The 23,098-nt window shown below is 47.1% G+C and overlaps 1 protein-coding gene across 2 annotated transcripts in view; it reads left to right on the forward strand.

Annotated features, from left to right (window-relative positions):
• The first annotated feature begins 2,904 nt into the window (after window positions 1–2,904).
• Window positions 2,905–23,098, forward strand: part of LOC115405598 (sickle tail protein homolog) — a 46,772-nt gene continuing 26,578 nt past the window's right edge. The window contains exons 1-4 of one of the 2 annotated variants that reach the window (XM_030115215.1): window positions 2,905–3,164; window positions 13,850–14,048; window positions 14,223–14,421; window positions 15,080–15,173. In XM_030115215.1, coding sequence (XP_029971075.1) covers window positions 13,937–14,048; window positions 14,223–14,421; window positions 15,080–15,173 — 405 coding nt within the window. In that variant the 5' untranslated portion in view covers window positions 2,905–3,164; window positions 13,850–13,936. The remainder of the gene's footprint in view (window positions 3,165–13,849; window positions 14,049–14,222; window positions 14,422–15,079; window positions 15,174–23,098) is intronic. The other variant, XM_030115214.1, reaches the window with a different exon arrangement.

Here is a 23,098-nt window from a genome sequence, read left to right on the forward strand (position 1 = left end):
CTTACAGTCAGATCACAGGAAAATGTACAGGTTTACATATCAGTGTTCATCAATAAATCATCCCACTGAGATGTGAGGCTTCAAAACTCTCTCATTATAACAGTTGTAACAAACCCTGATTGGAGTCAGTTGGTGACTCAGCAGGTTTGTCCCGTCCAGGACGTTTCAGTGATGTGTCTCACTGAGGGGGTGTGGGGCTGTGCTGGTGTGTTGTTGTCGGGGTGTGTTTTGGTGGTGAGGGGGTGTGTTGGTGTGGAGGTGTGGGGGTGTGTTGGTGTGTCGGGTTGTTTGGGTGTGTTGGTGTGTTGTTGTGGTGGTGTGTAGGTGTGTTGGTGTAGAGGTGTGGGGGTGTGTTAGTGTGTTGGTGTTGGGGTGTGTTTTGGTGGTGTGGAGGTGTGTTGGTGTGGAGGTGTGTTGGTGTGGAGGTGTGGGGGTGTGTTAGTGTGTTGGTGTGTTGGTGTGTTGGTGTGTTGGTGTGTTTTGGTGGTGTGTTGGTGTGTTGGGGTGTGTTGGTGTGGAGGTGTGTTGGTGTGTTAGTGTGTTGGTGTGTTGGTGTGTTTTGGTGGTGTGTTGGTGTGGGGGTGTGTTGGTGTGGGGGTGTGTTGGTGTGAAGGTGTGTTAGTGTGTTGGTGTGGGGGCGTTGGGGTGTGTTTTGGTGGTGTTTGGGTGTGTTGCTGTCTCACGGAGGTCGGATGCGGCCGTCGGGCCTTCGGTCACGGCTGCTTCACATTCGGCTGCTTTACATAAAAGGAGCTGCGGACTTGAGGGAGGAGGTGATGAAACGGTGCAGACATTTGGTTTCGTGCTCTCAGTCCTCACCGTCTTCACAGGACTTCTCTCCTTCTTTTCTATAATTCTGAAGTTTTCAGCTTCCTGAACTCATCCATTTAGCTTCTTCTTTCTCTTGATGATTAAATATTACTAAAACTACCACATTACAGGATGATGAGTCAATCGGAATCAGTACGCTAAAATCCTGCGTTTAAATCCTGTAAAATAAAGTTAAAGGGACTTAAGGCCAGATTTGTGAAAAACTACACCTGCATTTCCAGTTTATTCAATGCTAACGGGCCGTGAAGCATTACAAACCTAAAATAACAGGCCAGTCCGCGTATCTGTCTGTTGCCTTATACAGGCTGTGTGCCACAGAATTTGTTGCAGTTCGGGGTCCGAATTTCCTGCGCAATCGTGGGGATGTGACGTAAATTGACGCTGTATGCACACTGCCGAACAGGAAGAACATGGCCGCCGTGGACGCGGACTCAAACACTGCATCCCTGGTGCCGTGCTGTGAAGACAGTCTGTAAAAGCCTCAGTATGCTTCCTCGTCGCAGCGACGCCGTTCCTGCGCAGCGCCTCCGCTAGGGCTTGAGGCGTATCGGAAGTGTTTGTGGCGCTCCCGTTCCGCCTCGGCTGGCGGCTGCAGTTCCCCACAGCGCCTATCGCGGCAGCACTGAGGTAGATTTTGTAAAGTTGCCTTAAGTCCCTTTAATTTAAGTTAATTTAAAGTTTAATGTTAAGTTATTGATCAGAATCAATCGCTGATAAATTATACCCCAGTTGACAGCATCATTTTAACAAGTGGTTTCAAGTTAAGCAGCATTTCTTTCAAATTTAGGAGAATTTTTTATTTTATTTTCAAACAATACAGTTGCAAAACAATATTTTTTAAATGTAAATATATTTACGTGTGTTAGTGTCAGTTTTCAATTACACATTTTCAAAATAAAGAAATAATCTTTTACTGAACCAGCTTTTTAAAAAATGAAAATTCAGTTCAATTTAAATAACATCAGTTATTGCAAATATGTTAATCAAGTGTCATCAAACAAACCACCTTATCTTCTAAACGTTTTAATGTATAAAAATTCACAGAACTACAGATTATGTTAAGAATCAATGAAATATAATGAGTCAACAGATCTGTACAGGTGGTCCTGTTAATGAAAGGCAGCCTCTCTCCATTACAGACATATTTACCTCAACACTGCCCTCCTGTGTCCCTCAGTCCACTGCAAACAGCACAACAACCAGACGGAAAGATACATTTACATTTAGAAACATTCAGAGACCAGAGATTTTACATGATTATACGTTTAAACATCTTGAAGTTAAATATAACCAATCAATTCTTAAATTAATTTTGAAATCAACATCATGAAACAGAGGATGTTTTTGGGTTTTTTGATTGCGATTAAGAGCTGACCTACAAAATTCTGCACAATTTTAATCAGTCTTAAGGTTGTCTTTATTTAAATTGCTCTAAACGATCCTCTGATAATGAAGAGAGGAGATGAAATCACCGCAGTTTCAGGATTACTGGGAGATTTAATCAGTTGTTAAATTTGAAGTGATAAGAACAAAGAGTGTTGTTGTTGGTAGAACAGATCGCAATCACCCTGTAATCTACGTCCTTTCAGGGCCTGAATGTCAACAGATATTAGTGCTTATATGAGAAATGAGCAGATACACACTTATTTAAGCACCACTTATAAAAATAGATGATGCACGAACACATGGGCAAAGCCTGGTGAGGTTTAGTGGTTATTAACAGATATTGCTGTTTTGCACCTTTGCTTTAAGTTTTTCTCTGAGTGAATCAAATAAGCATCAATACTATTCCAAAATAAATAAAATATTGTGCACAGTGAAACATTTTTAGAAGAGTACAGCCTTAAGCTGTTGACATTTAGTAGTTGTCTGCTCTCAATGTGAAATCTAAACCCTAAAACGGATTATTCTATATTATTTTTAAGTTTAAAATGAACAGCTTTCCCTCCCTCCTTCCTTCCTTCTTCCGTGAGGTCTGAGAGTGGAGAAGTTCATCCTGCGGTGGGGAGAGAGGCGGGTTGGTGTCGTCCTCGCCGCTCTCTGATCTGACAGGAAGAACACGAGAGAGTGAAGTCTGGCCGCTTCGCTCGCCCAACCTGTAAATCCAGCGCTGTTTGTTGAGGTGGAGCTGAGTTTTATCGGCCCAGGAGGAGAGGTGGAGTTTCACTGACAGAGAGCTGCAGCATGACACACACAAACACACACACAGACACACACACAGGTGGAACACAGTGAGGACACACACTGTGGACACACACACCTCCCTGGACTGTATTTCTGCTGGACACTGACAGTTACAGGCAGACGGGTACCTGCAGGCTCCGCCCCCTCAGGTGAGCTCTTTATTTATGGACAGCCGGTTTCTGTTGAGGGCACACACACACACACACACACACACACACACACACACACACACACACACACACACACACACACACACACACATACTTTGCGGCTTGATTTCAACCTGCTCAACTGGAAAACCTGCAGGACCAGGACCTGCTCCATCAGTGGCTCGCTTTGTGTGTGTGTTTGTGTGTGTGTGTGTGTGTGTGTGTGTGTGTGTGTGTGTGTGTGTGTGTGTGTGAGTCCCATGCTGATGCAAACTTTCCTCCTGTTGAGCTTTTGTTTACTTTCTCTTGTCTTAAGTGATTATTGCCATTATTGTGCATCGTAGCTTTGTGGCCACTGTGAACCTCTCTCTCTCTCTCTCTCTCTCTCTCTCTCTCTCTCTCTCTCTCTCTCTCTCTTTCTCTCTCTCATTTCATCACTTTTATTACTTTACTTTTCTTTCACATACATTCCGTACATATGATGCATTAAATACTCATTTCCTCGTGACTGTAAACCTCTTGTGTGATGTGTTGACTGATCAAGCTGAGAAAGAAGCGTGAGGACGATATTTTAGTGCCGCCTACATTCTCACACTTCTGGGAGACCTGTCAGAATGAGAAAACTGTCAGATATCTGCGCTGTGCTTCCCTTTCTAAGAGCATCTTATTGGTGTTGTACACCGACCCTCATAAACAGAGTCAGCGTCAGAGAGTTACCATACAGGAAAACAACACCAGTCAGCTTCCTGTGTTTCACAATAAAGTGATTTTGGACAGATCTGAAGGTCTTAATCTCTATAATAGCTTTAATTTGTTCTTGTTAGCATTTGCCGCATTGTACTAAAATAAACCTTAATCCAATAATCTTTTACTATCAGCTGTTTAAATTACTTCACTGTTATGTTGTGAAACAGTAAATCTTTAAGCTCACAACAGTCTGAAAGCGTCTTGTGAGTCAATACTTTCATATCTGGGTGAAAGAGAGTTCGGGGTTTCAGATCTCTGCATTTCCTTGTTTTTTTCCCGGTCTCGTGTTCCTGGAGTGCTGTGGGAGTCGTTGGTGTTATTCTGCTGGTCTTTGCCTCAGTGGGGCTGGACCGGCCTCAGGTCCTCGTGACAAGACTAATGACCGTCATCAGTCCGTTTCCCACACTACAGCTTAACTCCCGGCAGAGTTTTCTCCGGTATTCAGCCCACAGTGGGATAACTCACCTCTAATTTAACCCAAAGGGTTTCCCTTCCACCGAGCAACATTCAGTCCAGAAGTCCGTCCCCTCCCGGCACGGCGGCCTGGTTCTGTCCCCGGGGAGGAGACGTCCTGCGTGAAGACGATCTGGAATGTCAGCCTCCCTCCGGTCTCCAATTAACACCTCCCACTGCCTGTGTGCCACTTTTTAGAAAAGATACAGCAACATGTAATGTGTGTGTGTGTGTGTGTGTGTGATAACTGTAGTGAACGTCAGTCAGATCAGAAGTGTCAGTCTTAGTTCACATTCAGTCTGTTTTCTGACTTTGCATTAAAGCAGGCTCGGTTCTGCTGTCGGTTGTTCCAGCTTGCAGAACACCGTCCTCCATGCTGTCCTCCCTGCCGTCCTCCCTGCCGTTCTCCCTGCCGTCCTCCCTGCCGTTCTCCCTGCCGTCCTCCCTGCCGTCCTCCATGCTGTCCTCCCTGCCGTTCTCCCTGCCGTCCTCCCTGCCGTCCTCCCTGCCGTCCTCCCTGCCGTCCTCCCTGCCGTCCTCCCTGCCGTCCTCCCTGCCGTCCTCCATGCCGTCCTCCCTGCCGTCCCCCCTGCCGTCCTCCCTGCCGTCCCCCCTGCCGTCCTCCCTGCCGTCCTCCCTGCCGTCCTCCATGCCGTCCTCCATGCCGTCCTCCCTGCCGTCCCCCCTGCCGTCCTCCCTGCCGTCCTCCATGCCGTCCTCCATGCCGTCCTCCCTGCCGTCCTCCCTGCCGTCCTCCCTGCCGTCCTCCCTGCCGTCCTCCATGCCGTCCTCCCTGCCGTCCCCCCTGCCGTCCCCCCTGCCGTCCCCCCTGCCGTCCTCCCTGCCGTCCCCCCTGCCGTCCTCCCTGCCGTCCTCCCTGCCGTCCTCCATGCCGTCCTCCATGCCGTCCTCCCTGCCGTCCCCCCTGCCGTCCTCCCTGCCGTCCTCCATGCCGTCCTCCATGCTGTCCTCCCTGCCGTCCTCCCTGCCGTCCTCCCTGCCGTCCTCCCTGTGGTTCTCCCTGCCGTCCTCCCTGCTGTCCCCCCTGCCGTCCTCCCTGCCGTCCCCCCTGCCGTCCTCACAGTCCAGAGTGTGAGCGTTGTGCCTCAGAGCAGCAGCATCGTGTGCAAACAGGAGCCTTTCAGGAGGGATCTGTGTGTTTTAAACCCTGTTTGGAGGCATCTCCTCTGAGATCCGGAGTTTATGTTCTCCGTGGAGCGATCGGCCCGAAGCCACTGCAGATCAGACGATTTCCTCCTTCCAGGAGCCAAACTACAGTTTTCTCCTCTGTTGTCCGGACAGTGAAAGTTAAATCAGCACTCTGTGTTCCTGTGTTTCAGTTAGCGCACATCAACACACCGTGGGCCCGTGGTTGTGAAGGATTATTAGAGAGTGAGATTAGATGATTTCTACCTTCATTTGGTTTTTCTTTCAGCCTGAAAAGTTGAGTTGCTGCTGCAGTAGTTCGTGGGTCTTACTGAAACGGCGATGAGTCGTGCTCTTCGTGGAGATCATGACCAGCAGATCCAGGACCGGTGTCTTTTAATCCATTCACCTGACTACATCCAAAGACATCAGAAAGTTATTTAAAATGGCAGATAGGTGTGTGTGTGTGTGTGTGTGTGTGTGTGTGTGTGTGTGGGTGTGTGTGGTGTGTGTGTGTGTGTGTGTGTGTGTCTGTGTGTGTGTGTGTGTGTGTGTGTGTCCATTCAGGGTGTAACCTGCTGGGATTGTCTCCTCACACACTCATCTCGCAGAGATGCTGCTCTAACCTGCTCCGGCGTCACATTCACCCTCGAACACGTTCAGCGCCTCAGACCAGTTCAGGCTCTGGTGACAGTAAAGCCAGAACGCTTCTGGATTCCAGCCCTCCGTCTTCTGTACCAGCTGATCAGCTGATCGGCCGCCAGCTGACCGAGGGCTTCACCAGGTCGAGTTCCGTCCCGCTGTCTTCCCACAGACACCTGTGCTTCATCACATTTATGGAAACAGGTTTTTCTGGAAGATTTCCAGTCAAGAGAAGCAGCAGAGTGACGATAGCAGTCGACAGATATCTCAGATATCTCATATACTGTGATAGATCGCTGATTTCAGCTTGTTATTCCGTCTCATGCCCTTGTTTGTTTTTCCTGTTTGATGTGAACTTTGGTAACCTGTGTCTGGATGGCTGTCTGCCCCGCCCTCCTCTGCTGCTCTGCAGGTGTTCTCCCTCACCTGGTGTGAATGCTGCTTGATGTTACGCCTCATTTATGTCGAAGACGCTTGTTTATTTCCTTTGCTTTGTATTTATCAGCCTCATTTCCAGCAACTATTTATTCTCCTTCTCAGACATGATCGCTGCCTCTTCAGCAGTCACCATGTTTATTCCAGGAAAACAGCTGTAGCTGCTCAGAGCTGCCCCCAGTGGCGGTTCAGTGTAACATCCCAAGCAAAGGCAGTCATGAAAATACATTCAAAGCATTGAAATTAAACAAACCATCAGGAAACAAAAGCAAAACAAAAAAAAGGAAAAAAAAACCTAATATGAAATAAGAAATGAAGCTAAAACAATCTTAAAAAACAAAGTCTTTCTATGCATCCAACTTTACAAATAATACATTTCTACATGAGCAGAGGAAGAGCTTCACTGCTTCGCCTCAGAAATCAATCTGAGATTAAATTCCAGGAGCAGTTTTCAACCCAATCACTGAGTGAAAGGGGTCAAAACTCTTATTTTTCTGAATGGAAATGTTTTTTTTCTGAATACAAAAATATGGATGACAATAGAAAATGTATGAATCTAACCAATTTGGTAATATTTTAAGATGATTATATTACACTTGAAAAAATGAAGCTAATTCTAAATATGTTTACAGTTGCTTCATCAATGAAGGTAATCAGCTCGATAAACATGAAAAATTATGAAGATTAGTTTAACCGAAATCAAGAGGAAGAACGTTCAAGAATTCTACTTGAAGAATTAGCAGCTGTTTTTCTTTTTTTCTGAAACTTCGACCAAAATAAGCTCTACTGTCAAACCTGTGGAGTTCTCAGATCCAGAACGTTAGAACCCTCCATGGAGCAGCAGCGAAAGGACAGGGACACTTTCTGAGGGGACCGTTTGTTCCCCAGAATCCTCAGCAAATTAAACCTGTTCTGAGCCTTTTTCGTGATGGCGCCGGTGTTGGTGCTCCAGGTCCTTCGTTCCCCTTTTCAACTTGGCTCTCGTAATGCCGCTCAGCTCCCTCTTCCTGGATTTTAGGGCGGCGTCTCCCTCACTGAGCAATTTCTGCACCTGTTTTTGTCATCCTGGACTTTTTGCCCCGTCGATCCAGCCTGGCGATCTCTGTGCAGAATGTGAAGCATGTCAGGGCGCTGCAGTCTCCAGCTCTACGTCCTCGTGTTCTCAGAGCGCATCTTATCCAGAACACCGACGACGACTGTCATGCACACCTCAAACCGATCAAACGTTCGAGTTGAGGGGAGAGCGGAGCGAACCTTACTGGTCGTCCGTCCCTCGTTTTAAGGGTTTGTTCTGTAGTTTGTCCACCAAGTGTTGCAGCTGCTGGCAGTTGCTTGGCTTGTATTTGTTCTGCCTGTACTGCAAGTGTCTGTTTCCACTCTGATATCTTGAAGCTGCAGCATCGAGCCTTTCCTATTGAAGTCTGTCCTCGTGTTTACACAGGGTGTGGTCTGGACCACGTCCAACCCTGTCTTCTTTCACTTTCCGTCCTGTGTGTGTGTCTGAGTGTGATCCTCAGCGCTGCGGAGCGAGGAGGGTGTGTGATGTGGCCGACTGGCTCCAACTTCAGAATGTAGGGATTTTCTGTTAAAAATGACGTCAGTTCTTCAGTTGAAGTGGTGAGCACGGTGTTGAGAAGAGACAGGAGGAAATCAGTAGTTTAGTACGGCATCATTAGCCAGTTGATCGGAGGTCAAGGCTCTACAGGTGCAGGTTGTCAACATAATGAACACTACAGCAGGAATTAACATAAAACTCAAACTGTTTGAGCAATTGTTGATCAGCTGATAATGCTTCCTGCTGCCACAGAAGACGTCTGTCTCACTGAGTCAGTGTCCATTACGTACTCGCTCTTGGATGCTGATGCTAAGCTGCTGCCACATGAGGATGCAGCCTCACACTGTGTGTGTGTGTGTGTCTTCATCTCCGCTGTGTGTTTTCCCGTGCTTGTGCTTCTGAATACATCTGCAGTGTGTTTGCGTCTGTCCTGGCTGACTCCCTGTCGTCTGGAGCTAATGCCTTCCTCGCTGTGCCGGCATGCATGTGTCCCGACACGTCTGCTTGTTTACAGAAGGCTGGCTGCGTTCAGCTGAAGAGGCCCTCACGCTCACTGACAGAAATCTGATCTGCTTCCATTCATTCAGCGTTGCTTCCGGCAGCTGTTCCTCTTATTAACACGTCTTTAAAAGACACAGGTTCCTTTGAATAATGCTGGCTGTCTGCGTGTCTCATTCTGCAGGCGGCTCCTCGTCGTTTCAGCAGAGCTCAGGCTCAGTAATGCATCATTAGCTTTGAACTTTATCAGCAGAACGTCCCCGTAACCCCAGACCCACAGTGTGTCTGAGTGGTCCACACACCCGACTCCTATAGTTCAGACTCCGTTTGCTGATTTTGTGATTGTTGTAATTGGTGCAAATTCACGAAAACCTCACAGTAGAGATATTTATCAGTTTGAACCACGGGTTATTGAAGAGGAAAGACAAACCAATTCACCGTAGAAGCTTCACTCCTTACTTTAAACACTTGTTTAAAGTCGTGAAACTGTTCCTGTCACCTGAAGGTGGTCTTGAAAAACTAAAATATATGCAGCTCTTTGTGTTGTGTGCACTGTGCAGTAAGATATTTCTTGAATGTTTGTCAGTGCCAATAATATTTATTTGCAAGAAAAGATACAGAATTGCAAATAAAATCAGTGTTTTTGAAAGAATTGGCTGCAGATTTTCTCACTCGTAGAAAAAGCATCTGCAGTATGGCGCTGCGGATCGTTCCTGCTGGAGGACATGAGGACAGGAGCGCTGCTGCACGGTGTGGTGTTTCATGGACCTGCTCACTACAGAGGGGTGACTCAGAGATATGTGATCCACTTAAACCTTACTGTGTGTGTTCCTATGTGAAAGCAGAAGCACGTGCGCGTGCACGTCAGGATGCAGACTTCAGTTTACCCGAACCTCTGCCTGCGTGAGCAGGACACACCATCCAGCTGCTTTAATCACATCTGTCCTTCTGACTGTGGCACCGATGAGAGGCAGATCAGCGAGTCACACTCTGCTGCCGCTCAGTCACTCCGGCAGCCAGCAGCTCACACACTCACACTCCTGTTTACACTCTCACTTGTTTGTTTACACACTCAGATGTTTTTTTTAACAGCCTCAGTTGCTTGTTTACGCATTCATTCACTTGTTCGCGCTCTCAGGTGTTTGCTCCACAGTCAGTCAGTTGCTGTTTATGCGCCGTGTTGCTTGTTGCAGCCTGAGTCCCTGCTGGATGCAGACCGGGGTTTACTCCAGCGCTCAGGCTCTGGGACCTCCTCTCTCCTGATGGTCTCTCACTCGCTGACCACGGTGACATGGTGTTTTTAACTTGAAAGTACATTTCTTGGTGTTTACATGGGAAAACGAAGGATTAAATTGTCTTTAACGCTGGAGGCTGCGAAGCGTTCTGATTGGATGTGACGTGCATACGTCTCCTGGAAGTAAACAAACCCGGTGCCGCCGGTTTTCCTCTCTTTCCTTCTTCATTAAGTTTGATGCTAGAGCTTTAGAAAGGTCTGTTTTTTCGTTTGTCCATCCGGCCGCTCTTGTCATTGCATCCATTTCTTTAAAGGCTCCCGCTACATAAATCATCTCCAGGCGAGTCGAAGTCTGTCTGCGGGCCGCCATCTTAGAAAACTGCATCATCACGAGGGAAAGAGCAGAACGACCGGAGTAAAGTGAAGGTGGAATCGAAGGGTCACATGTTGAATTTACATATAAACCCACTTTAGAACGAGAATAAACCGGTTCCTTCGTTTGGAATTAGGTTTCATTTAGAATAAAAACATGACTCAGAATTAGGTGCTGACATGGTCATTTTATAGCAGAATGAACTGATCCGGAATTCAAGAGGAATTAAAAGTCCCATGTAAACCCACTCACTCTCTATCACCCTCTCTCTCTCTCTCTCTCTCTCTCAGTCTGTAAACAGTTGCGTTTACAGATTTTGCCTGATTGTTGTGAACCAGTGAAAAACACAGGACACACACACACAGACACAGACACACACTGAGCCTGATCCCAAACCAAACACAGAGCCAAACACACAGTCTGCTGCATGGTACTGGTTTGCTTTTGTAATCCGGAGTGACAGCTGTCTTAAAACTGATGGCATGTGACGAGCCAAGGTGTGTGTGTGTGTGTGTGTGTGTGTGTGTGTGTGTGTGTGTGTGTGTGTGTGTGTGTGTGTGTGTGTGTGTGTGTGTGCATAGGAGTGACCATTAGGCTTCATGTTGGGGATGTATCTGCGTTTGGTGAACTAACTGCAGGATGATGCAATGAACTGCAGACAAAAAGGTGAAATCAGTGACTGTTGGGTAACTCAAAGACGTGCAGTTTTTATAAAAATAACACTGTTTTCTAGTTGTGAAGTCTTACCAGTAACGGGTGTTTTCTAGCTCACATGCAAGACGTTGAGTTATTTAAACCTTTCAGATGAAATGGCGCCTGATCACATAAAACTGTCTGAGTTTGTTTCTTGGAGCAAATCTGTTTCTCTCTCTGGAGATCGTCTGTTCACTCAGTAATTCATTGTTTGACAGTGGCTCTCTATCTTTTCTTCTGAATAACATGGGAGCGTTTGGGCAGAAGACCTTCAGATAACACACTGAGCCACTGCTGCACTTCTCAAGTCACTTCATTTGGAGAAGCGCGCGTGTGCGTGAGTGCGTGTGTGTGTGCGTGTGTGCGTGTGTGTTCCCAGTTCTGCGTTAATTGCATCAGTGATGGTTGAGGTTGGACTGAATATTTCAGACAGCAGCACGGCTCCTCTCTGACGGAGCGTCTGACCTGTCGGTTTTCAGAGAAGTCCTCTTGCAGTGCATTTCCTCAAACTGTTGCAGACTCACCTCACAGGTATATTCCACCAGCACTGCAGATTCCAAAATCTTTCCAAGCAAAGTGGAAACATAATCTAAGTAAGATGAGTTATTCTGAGGGAATTGAGGGGGGTGTTATACGAACGACTGCTTCGTTAATAAAGTTAGCTTCCTTTAAAGGAACTGTTGGCAAAATGACAGAACCTGCTAAGAAAGGAAAACAATCTTCTAGTTTTGTTCTAATTGACCAGAACCAGTCCTCCCCTTGTTCTTGGTTCACAAGGATGAGCTTTTCCCATCTTTCCATACAAATGAAGAATCATTGAGTATGAAGCTTTGAAAAAGGTTTGAGAAACACGAGCAGGTAACAGCTCTGGCAGGAACTTCCTCCTCTCACGTGCATCACAGACGTTAGCATGCTGGCGTTGTGTTTTTCTGGCCCCTCCCTCTGATGGTGAAAAGACGTCTGTGGCCGTCCGTTGCACATCACATCAAATTGTCTCAGAAGAAGTTGCACATCTTGGTCGAGGAAGCGTTTCTCACGCTGTCAGACGGCCTGTAATTGTCACCTTGTATGTAAGTATGTCGTCACCTTTCATTCCAGTCAGCTCTCGTCCTTCTCATTTGCGGTTTCCATGCAAAATTACATGTCTGAGGTCAGTGGCTTCTCAAAGTCTCACCTGAAACCCGTCATGGGGAGAGAAGCGATTCAGTCTAGTGGCTGTGGTGTGTGACGCCTCTGATTCGACAAACGTTAGTAGAGAAGTTTGTCATTCTGAAGAGCTCGGTGAAGTAATTCATGTAACCATGAATTTTACTGCTTCAGTTGTTTCTGAGCTCGGATCACAGAACAGCTGACTTTACAGATAAAGCTCTCCCGGCAGAAGCGTTGCAGCAGTCACACGTAAAACCACAGCCATTTGTGAAGATGCTCCATTCGTCTGTATTTTCAGCACTTGAATCCCAATACTTAAACTTTTCAACTGTAAATATTCATTGACAGCTGTTTGTCTGCATTGACGACCTGTATTGCCTGTACCAATTTTAATATAGATGAACAGCTTTACTCATTTGAAAACCTATTTACAGACAGACACATTTTAAGATGACTTTTGCAGATTCCAGTTAGCATTAATGAGTCATTTTACACTCTGGAAAATCTCATTTCGGACAAGCAGACTGAGACACAGACAAGTCTCTATTTGCATTGACCATTAGTTTTGCTTCAACAACGCCTGAATTTGACAGAAAGTCCAGGATCCCAACAGAGAGGGAGGTGTGAGCCCCGGGCTGCTCCTCTTATGGTACAGTTTTTTGGGAATGTGTGTTGAAGGCTGAACTAAAATCGGTGAATAGCAGTCTGACCGTAACGCCAGTCCGGGTGTCGTCCGCGGATCAGTTTGGCCGGTAACTGAAGTAGGTCCGGAGACTCAGATGGCGACGAGCAGATGTGAGTCCTGATGAGTTTCTAGAAGCATTTCATCACTCCTGAGGTCAGACCACTGGCTGGAGAGGCTTCCATCGGTAGCGGCATGATGGTGGCTTTCTTGAGGCGTGTTGCAGCAGTGATTTCACTCACAGCAGTCCAGATAGTCTTGTCTGCCCTCGGTTGCTGGTTCAGGAAAACCCAAATGGTCTCCATTTGAGGGGTATCATCTGGCAGAATTGCTATAGGGTCATTTCACATGATTTGTCCTGTTCACCTGTTCACTCATGCAGCCACAGGGCACAAAGTGCTCAATGATCATGTGGACGGAAAGCTTTCTAAGAACTTCACTGGTACACACAAGGTCTTTATTTAAATGTCAGTTCACTTCTTCAGGGTGATCCTACCAGATCAACTGGGATCTGGTTCCTCTCATATAGCTTCTGGTTACCTTGTAACTGCTCCTCCGGATTAATGTTAGAATAACCCCAAGACACTTGACTGACTCTATATCGTTCAGGACATGTTGCAGTTGGATGCTTTAAAGGTTTTTTTGTTTTTTTTTTGAAGACAACTTCTCACTTGCGTGAATTCAACAAAGATGAAGGCTGAAGGAGCCTGTATTGAGATAGAACTTCAGAGAGGGGGTTGGGAGCTTGGTCAGGTGCTGTTGCATGTTCTCGTGATTCACATGTTGTTTGTTCCCTGTGCTGAAAACTCAGAAAGGTCCTAAAGCTTTAGTGATGAAAAGCATCTGAACAGAGTCAAACTGGAAGCTTCTCACTGGGAAACCGCTGCCCCGGCCAGAGAAGACCCCAAACTCACCTCACAAACTCACGATATGTTAACGCTGCGTGAACAGCCTCGTAGGTCTGCTCCTCCTGTTCATGCTGCACACTGCACCACTCATCAAAGCGTGGTCTGTGTGGAGGAAGGTGTGAAAACCCACTGCAGCGATCCTCTTCTGTCCTCCGTCTCATTCTCTCCAGGTCAGGTCACCCCGGCCATCTGACGGTGGCCCATACGCCGCTGCGCTGGGACTGGTGGAGGAGCAGGACCCTCTGGCTTCAGACGCCATGTCTGATGGGGACGTGCTGCCTCCATCCGTTCCCTTTACAAGGGGCACTAAAGCCAGAGCCAGCCTGCCTGCAGGACGCTCCAGCGGGCAGACTCGAGACAGGCCATTGGGTGGGTACCAGTTAAATCCACAAGCACCAACCAGTCCAAGAGAAGTTAGTGAATCGTGTCCTCGTGGCTTTGCTGAATAACATAGTCACAACAAATATATCACATGATCCGTTGCAACCCTAACCTGTATGTGAGCCGCTGCCGCTGAGTGAAGGCTTCCTGTTTTGTGCTCAGGTGTGCTGTACCTGCAGTACGGGGAGGAGACAAAGCAGGTGAGGATGCCCTCGGAGATCAGCAGCGTGGACACTCTGAGGGCTCTGTTTGTCACAGCCTTCCCCCATCAGCTCACCATGAAGATGCTGCAGTCCCCCAACATGGCAATCTACACCAAAGACACCGACCGCAACGTCTACTACAACCTGGAGGACGTCAGGTGAGCCAGCTGTTTGGCTAATGTTCTAAATGACAAGGACCACTATGAATAAAAAAACATGACATGCATCCAGCTAAAAAGAAAAAGATGCAAGGAGGATCAAACAAATGCTTCACAGCTTCACCTAATCAAACTGCACCTTCAGTTCCTGAAGCCAAATTCTTTTTTCTGCTGTATGGCTTCAGTATGGTGTTGTAAACTTGATTGTGTGCTCTTTCCAGCTTCTCAATCAATCTCTCCATTGGAGACAACAGTAGATCAAGAACGATTCCATTTAAATATCGCTTTCTCAAGTTGATCACCCACATAACACATGCAAACCAAAAGGCAACATGACTTTACCTGCGTAAAGAAACAAGGCAGTTGAAAGTATTTTACATTGAACAGCTGTCAAGAAAGCAAAGGGATGGAGAAGTTGCTGACAGGATCTGTAGGAAGCTGCTGGTATCAAAGTGCTTCTGACCACAATCCAGAGTGAGACTGTGATCATTTGACCGGCGTTCAGGGCCCATGATGCCTGGACCGAGCTGCTCCTCGAGTGTGACGACCTCAACGTCAATGCAGTGTGACGCCAGAGCGTGAAAGCTGAGCTGGCATGTAATCTTGTAGAAGTCGACTCACGTTGAAGCTTCTCTGCGTGTGTTCTCCCCGGCTGTAGAAACGTCACGCCGCACTCCTGTCTGAAGGCTTATCACAAAGACGCCGCACATGTGTTCAACCGCCACGCCAGGCCCGCCAACGCAGAGGGACGGGTGAGTCAGCCCAGCAGACGCCGGCGTCACGGCCTCACTGCAGGAGACCTGCCACTTTGAAGTGTGTGTCAAACACGGCTGGGATTCTGCTTTAGGGGAGGATATTTGTGTCATGACCTGCAATCAGCATCGGCCTCATCTTCTGTGGAGGAGCTGGTGTGTTGCATCTTCACACACAACCCAGTGCGCTAACAGTGGCTTTATATTTCACACGACAGCTTCAATATTATGCAGAAATAGTTAATGGCCTAAATTTCTTTGTCAGGTTGTGCTTCTCTGTGACTTTGCTATTGCAGAGAAGCTGTTCCTGGAATGAAGAACATGAATCATGAGCTCAAAACATGACAGAGTGGTCTTAAGAATAAATTGAAGGGAGAAGTTAAAATATAATCAAGGTTTAACAAGTGTAGTTACTGCTGGGCGTGGAATAATGCATGCGTCTTATTAAAGCTCGGGTAGACGATGTTGAAGAGCCTGCAAGATTTGAAAGTCTCACACCTCAAGCCATCCCCCCTAAGCTCCTCCTCTCCAATCAGTGTAGCCCAACGCCACACCCCCACCAACGTGACCGCGCATCTCTACTCATGTTTTCAATGGGACCCCGCTCCACGCCGAGGGTGACCAGACGTCCGCTTTTACCTGGACATGTCCTCTTTTACCCGGACATGTCCTCTTTTACCCGGACATGTCCTCTTTTCACGTCCTGTCCGGGGCGTCCGGGTTTTTTAAATTCAAGGAGAATCGGGGTTCATGTTTCTCAAAGCACATAAACACAAACTGACCAGCGCTTTGCACACAGTACTGTGATAACATTTAGTTGCACGATGTAATTATCGAGAGGCGTCTTGTGAGCCGATCTGCACCACGCGCTCACACACACACACACACACACACACACACACATACACACACACACACACACACACACACACACACACACACACACACACACACACACACACACACACAGACGGGGCAGAGCAGACAGCGGAGCACGGCCTCTGATTGGTTTCTTAAGAGCGGTCCGCGCCTTACGATTGGTCGGAGTTTTTACTGTCCTTTGGCCGCTACAGTTGTCAGATTTTTTTCCACACCTTTTTCCGTCCACATAGTGTATTGACTTCTCCCAGGGGGCGAGGAGCATTTCACTCAGTATGATAAAAAGTGCTGTTGGACAACATCGTCTACCCTAGCTTTAACATCTGTGACATATAATTGTCCTTTTCTCCTCTGAGCAGTTTTTGGTAGATGTAACATATTTTCAGTAGGAACTTTTAGTCTTGAAATTACATCACATTGTTTAGTTTTGACAGAGACGATGTTAGTTATAATGTTTTCAGCGACCTGTTTTAACTTCAGTCTTAGTCTAGTCTTTGTGTCAATCTGTCATTTCAGTTAGTTTAAATTGTGTTTAAAGGCTTAATCTAATCTAGATTTAGTCAATTCAGAGTCTGAGCATTTTACTCAGAATTATCCTATTTTTGCCCTGAAAACTGATGACATTTTTGGTCTCGCTATAGTTAATGTAATACTTATCACACAAATTCGCTCATATGCCGACGACACTGTTCTTTATTTTTGGGCTTGTATTATTGTGCCCTGGCCTTAGAGCAGTTACAGTATGAGTTTGATGTCATCCAGAGCCCAGACTTGGACCATTTGTAAGGACTGCTGTTGATGATTTTGCCGTCTGCACTGACGGGTCATGAGCCGTCAGCGCAGACGGCAGGCGGCTGTCTGACTCCGTGTGGGAGATATGTGGGGAGACAGGTTCCACAAGGCTGCAGTAAACATGCTGTGTCCCTTCAACCGGGCGCTCGCCTCCGGGCCAATCAACAGCACATTTGTCTTCCTGTTTTGACCTATTAGTGCTTGTAGCCTCTGAGCTAATCGGAGTCAAACAATTTCCCAACTCATGGGTCGGATGTGTCAGTGACGCTAAAATCAAGGCAGTAATCAGAGGTGAGAGGAGGTGGAATGGTTTTGATTCTAATAGTTGTTGTCAGCCATGTTTTTGTTTTGTTTTTTATTCCTCCTCAGGATTAAACCAACACTTACTGCATTTTTTCTTTTTTTGGCCCGCAGACCCGCTGTAACAACTGAGTCACGTTCTGTTTTTGTTGTTTGTGTTCTGATCTGAGCAGAACACAAACAGACATTTTGCCATCATTTCCATCACATCCATTCATGTAGACTTGTCAAAAATATGGCGGACAAGTTAATTGCAGCCCTTCAAATATTGTTAATTGATTAAAAAAAAATAATACCCACAAAAACAACCTACATATGATCAGGGAGAACATTTTAAAAAAGAAAGTTTTATTCATTATCGTTATTTTTAAGTTATCTGGATGAATAAATATCATTTGTTTGAAGGTATTCTTTAGGATGATGGAGAGATCATTCTGACTCCAAATTCTCTTTTTAGACCACAGAAGCTGGTTTGTAATGAACTTAATGTCGTCTTGGTTGTAATTCAGAATGTGTCTGGTTACATGTCAGATGATCAGAGGTCATCTTCCCAGGATTCTTACAGGAGGACTTTGACAGAAACCATGCTTCATTTTGTCCTGGTCATACTGATAACACACTTCTAAATCAGGTTCATTCACCTCTTCTGTTTATGAACGGCTTCATTTATCGTTGTGGGGATAATTACTGTGATTGTGCCGAAGGAGGTCTGATCCTGAAGGAAACGGAGACATTCCTCCGGCAGATAACATGTTGATGAAGGACTTTCTCCTTCCATCCACTGGCTGCTCTTTATCTCCACGCACAACAACAACATGTTGTGAGTGTGAGCATCAGCATAGCTCGCAGAATGTTTTCTGTCTCTGTGTTTGACAGATAAAATACTTGGAGACCGATATGTTGCAATCCTTGATATGACTGTGGACGAAAAAGTTCAACATTAGAAAGTCAAGGTGTCACAGCCTGACCAGCTAATGAACTGGAAGGTCCTGCAGAGGTTCCTGGAGCCAGGAACTGGTCTCAGTCTGGCTCTGCAGGCCACAGTCATGGAGGAGACTGCTGGCTGGACAGATGTCCAGAAGACCGTCACTGACAGACTCCACAAGGAGGGACAGCCAGTAGCGCTCCCTGCTGGAGACGCTGGGCGTTCAGAGAGCCGAACCCAAACATGAACCCAGATGAGAGGAAGGAGAAGGTGAAGCAGCAGCAGAGAGACGACTGGCAAGAAAAACCTGCGTCAGAAGGACTGAGTCTGGGACAGAACATCAAGAACCACAGAACACAGAGGGATCCTGGACAGGCAGTCCTCCAGGCAAGCCACTGCTGAACCAGAGACCACTGCTGAACCAGAGACCACTGCTGAACCAGAGACCACTGCTGAACCAGAGACTAATGCTGAACCAGAGACCACTGCTGAACCAGAGACTAATACTGAACCAGAGACTAATGCTGAACCAGAGACCACTGCTGAACCAGAGACCACTGCTGAACCAGAGACCACTGCTGAACCAGAGACTAATGCTGAACCAGAGACCACTGCTGAACCAGAGACCACTGCTGAACCAGAGACTAATGCTGAACCAGAGACCACTGCTGAACCAGAGACTAATACTGAACCAGAGACTAATACTGAACCAGAGACTAATACTGAACCAGAGACCACTGCTGAACCAGAGACCACTGCTGAACCAGAGACTAATACTGAACCAGAGACTAATGCTGAACCAGAGACCACTGCTGAACCAGAGACTAATACTGAACCAGAGACTAATGCTGAACCAGAGACCACTGCTGAACCAGAGACTAATGCTGAACCAGAGACTAATACTGAACCAGAGACTAATACTGAACCAGAGACCACTGCTGAACCAGAGACCACTGCTGAACCAGAGACCTCTGCTGAACCAGAGACCACTGCTGAACCAGAGACTAATACTGAACCAGAGACCACTGCTGAACCAGAGACTAATACTGAACCAGAGACTAATGCTGAACCAGAGACCACTGCTGAACCAGAGACCACTGCTGAACCAGAGACTAATACTGAACCAGAGACCACTGCTGAACCAGAGACTAATACTGAACCAGAGACTAATGCTGAACCAGAGACTAATGCTGAACCAGAGACTAATACTGAACCAGAGACTAGTACTGAACCAGAGACTAATTCTGAACCAGAGACTAATACTGAACCAGAGACTAATGCTGAACCAGAGACCACTGCTGAACCAGAGACTAATGCTGAACCAGAGACCACTGCTGAACCAGAGACTAATGCTGAACCAGAGACCACTGCTGAACCAGAGACCTCTGCTGAACCAGAGACCACTGCTGAACCAGAGACTAATACTGAACCAGAGACTAATGCTGAACCAGAGACCACTGCTGAACCAGAGACTAATACTGAACCAGAGACTAATGCTGAACCAGAGACTAATGCTGAACCAGAGACCACTGCTGAACCAGAGACTAATACTGAACCAGAGACTAATGCTGAACCAGAGACCACTGCTGAACCAGAGACTAATGCTGAACCAGAGACCTCTGCTGAACCAGAGACCTCTGCTGAACCAGAGACTAATGCTGAACCAGAGACCACTGCTGAACCAGAGACTAATACTGAACCAGAGACTAATGCTGAACCAGAGACCACTGCTGAACCAGAGACTAATGCTGAACCAGAGACCACTGCTGAACCAGAGACTAATGCTGTACCAGAGACCACTGCTGAACCAGAGACTAATACTGAACCAGAGACTAATGCTGAACCAGAGACCACTGCTGAACCAGAGACTAATGCTGAACCAGAGACCACTGCTGAACCAGAGACTAATGCTGTACCAGAGACCACTGCTGAACCAGAGACCACTGCTGAACCAGAGACCTCTGCTGAACCAGAGACCTCTGCTGAACCAGAGACCACTGCTGAACCAGAGACCTCTGCTGAACCAGAGACCTCTGCTGAACCAGAGACCTCTACTGAACCAGAGACCACTGCTGAACCAGAGACCTCTGCTGAACCAGAGACCACTGCTGAACCAGAGACCACTGCTGTCAGAGGAGTCTTAGCAGGGCTGTGGATGAATGAACTGGACGGTTCTCTTTTCAGGTGGAAGTCATTGTTGTACCTGGTGTGTAAATCCAGGCCCCAGAGTCTGGAGGAAGAGGGACAGGCTCACAGTCCAGGTTCCTGGAAGTCCAGGCTGAAGTTTCCAGTCTCTGGTGGATTTTGCTGCCATCTCCTCTGCTGCTGTCGCTCCTCTGCGTTTCCTGAAGTCCACAGTCAACAGAGCTTCTACCAGGACTCTTTACAGCTCTTCCTTCTGCCTATGAGCTTGATAGAGATGCTGGTTTGATTCCCAGCAGGATTCGGCCCATGCTGAAATGTTCATTCTATGTGGAATCTGTTTTTATAATATCTAGGTTTCACTTTCTAAAATGAGTGACATAAAAACCTTTGAGCTATTTCATGAGATTGTAATATTTTAGCAGTTCCTGTGTGGAGCAGCGTCAGCAGAGACAGCACCTCGCCTTCCCCCGGGCTCGTTCAGTAGTGACAGAAGGAACCACAACCCCAGATGGTTTGGAAGAAGCAGCGATCACAGGGACTCTTGTAGACCTCATGCAGGTGTTCTGGAGGAGGGGGCTGCGTGTGTGTTTTGCTGTGTGTTTGAGTGTGTGTGGCTTTGTGGCTGAGGGGAATGTGTGTCGGCCCCGTGTGAGAGCTGGCAGAGCGGGCTGACTGACAGGCCGCCCCGCCTGTGGAGCTGGTCGGGTCGTTGCTCTGCAGGCTGGGTTCCATGTGGCTTCTTCAGACTCGTGCGGCGTTATGTGTCGTGACATGTTGGCTCTGTGCAGGTTCAGAGATCAACGCCCTTTCAGAATGAGGACATGAATTTGATTGTTAGCCGCTCATTCACACAGAGCTCTGTGCACGTCTGGTCTGCAGGAGTCCTGACTGTGTTCATGCACAGGTGAGTGAAGGGCAGCACACACACACACACACACACACACACACGACGCAGGGCTGTGCGGTGAGCAGGACACACATGAGTTCGAGCCAGGTGGGTGCAGTGCAGTCGGGGAGAGGAGCCTCTGCTCTCTGAACGGACTGACAGCTCAGGCTCAGCTGATGGGAATCAGCTCCGGGCTCAGACGCACCGACAGCAGGTTCTGTTCTGAAATGGAGATCAGGCACCATTAGCTGTTCATCGTTCTGATATATGTTCTAGCTCAACCAGTAATAAACTTCATGCTCTGGATCAATAGTCCTGTTTGTCCTGTTGTCACTGGAAACGGAACGCTCTTCCTGCAGCTGTGGTTTGGGGCGTTGGTCTCTTTATTGATGCGCACCGTGGCTGAGCTCCCAGCTTCAGCTGAGGTCTGGAAGCCTGGACCTGCTCGCCGTGTTTGAGTCGGAGTGTTGTTGTTTGGGAGGCAGTCAGTCGAGCCGCGTGAGGCTGCAGAAGCTTCGGCGGATGTTTTCAATCCTCTGCTGTGGTGCTGCTGCCTTTGATTTAATTAAGGGGCTGATTTTCACCTCCTTTCTCCCCTTTTCTTGCAGTCAGTGTTAAATCACTGACAGTCACCAAATATATGATTAACAAGTTGAGATAAGTTCTGCTTTTGTCCACTTTCTGTGGAAATTAGAAATTCAGTGAAACTCGACTGATGCATTAAATATAAATTCATGTTTGATCACAGCAAAAATAAACCTGGTGCACATGACAGTAAGTTACTTTTTGTTCTTTTAACTATTTAACCCGTCTGCCACATTTAAAGCTTTTTTTAGTTCAGTACAACTTTAAAGGAAGAACAGCAGCACTTCAATGTGCCAGTGGAAAAGCATCTTTAATGCTTCAGTAAGAGACAACGTCTTGGTGAAGACTGAAGTTGTGTGTCTGGAGGTTTACGGTTGTTCTTTGGCTGCTTGTGACAGGAAGCGTCCCTGAGCTCAGACGGGAAGATGCCCTCTAACTCTTCCAGAGGTGGAACGTCGTTCCTGTCACGCTGTCTTCAGTGTTTTCCCGGAACCGACCTGAGCATGAGACGCATCTGTCAAAAACAAGTCACACAGGAAACACACACATAGCTCACACTGGTGTCTTTACAAAATGTGTGAAAACCTTGACTCTGGTTTTTCTGCTTCACAGTTTTTGTAAATAATCATCTTTTATTTTTCATACTTAAAACTTGAATTTGCAGAGCGTGCCTGGAAACATGATCCCTCCCAGTTCCGTTCAGTGTGTGTCGTGAATGTGAAACCTGCTGCGCAGCCATCATGAGTGTGTGTGTGAGTGTGTGTGTGTGTGTGTGTGTGTGTGTTCACCGTGTTGAGGGGCTGGAGCACAGCGAGCAGATGATGTTTGTCTCATCAGAGTAAGAAGAGCCGTTATCGGCGCGGTGGAACGTGACTGATGATAACCCGAGCTGACTGGCAGAGGAGCGGTGACGAGGCCGGCGCCGAGCGCCCAGGGCCCCGAGCTGAGGCGGCGCCCGCTTGATTGGCGTGTGTGTGTGTGTGTGTGTGTGTGTGTGCTGCTCCTTGTGTTTGTTGACTGAAGGAATGAATAATGTTTTCTGAGGGTTTGATCTCCTCGTGTTCTGACAGGCCACCAGGGCTCCTCTGCGCTCATGACTCACGCTGCTAAATGGTTTTCAGATCAGGGCTTTTCTGGATTCCTGTGTGACCGTGGTGACATTTGGCTTTAATGTTTGTGTTCAGCTCAAAAAAAAAAAAAAAAAAAAAAAAGAAGATTTCTATCGTACCAGAAGGATTTCTTGTTTTTATTGGTGCTTTATTGTGAGTTTTTTTGCAATGGAATTAAGTTGATGTCCTCACTGAAGACACATTGGAATTTGATATGGTTGATTACACACGCAGTCACACACACACACACACACACACACACACACACACACACACACACACACACGCACGCATTACATAATTA

Source organism: Salarias fasciatus, chromosome 18, assembly GCF_902148845.1.
Source record: "Salarias fasciatus chromosome 18, fSalaFa1.1, whole genome shotgun sequence".
In the NCBI taxonomy this organism is placed as follows: domain Eukaryota; kingdom Metazoa; phylum Chordata; class Actinopteri; order Blenniiformes; family Blenniidae; genus Salarias; species Salarias fasciatus.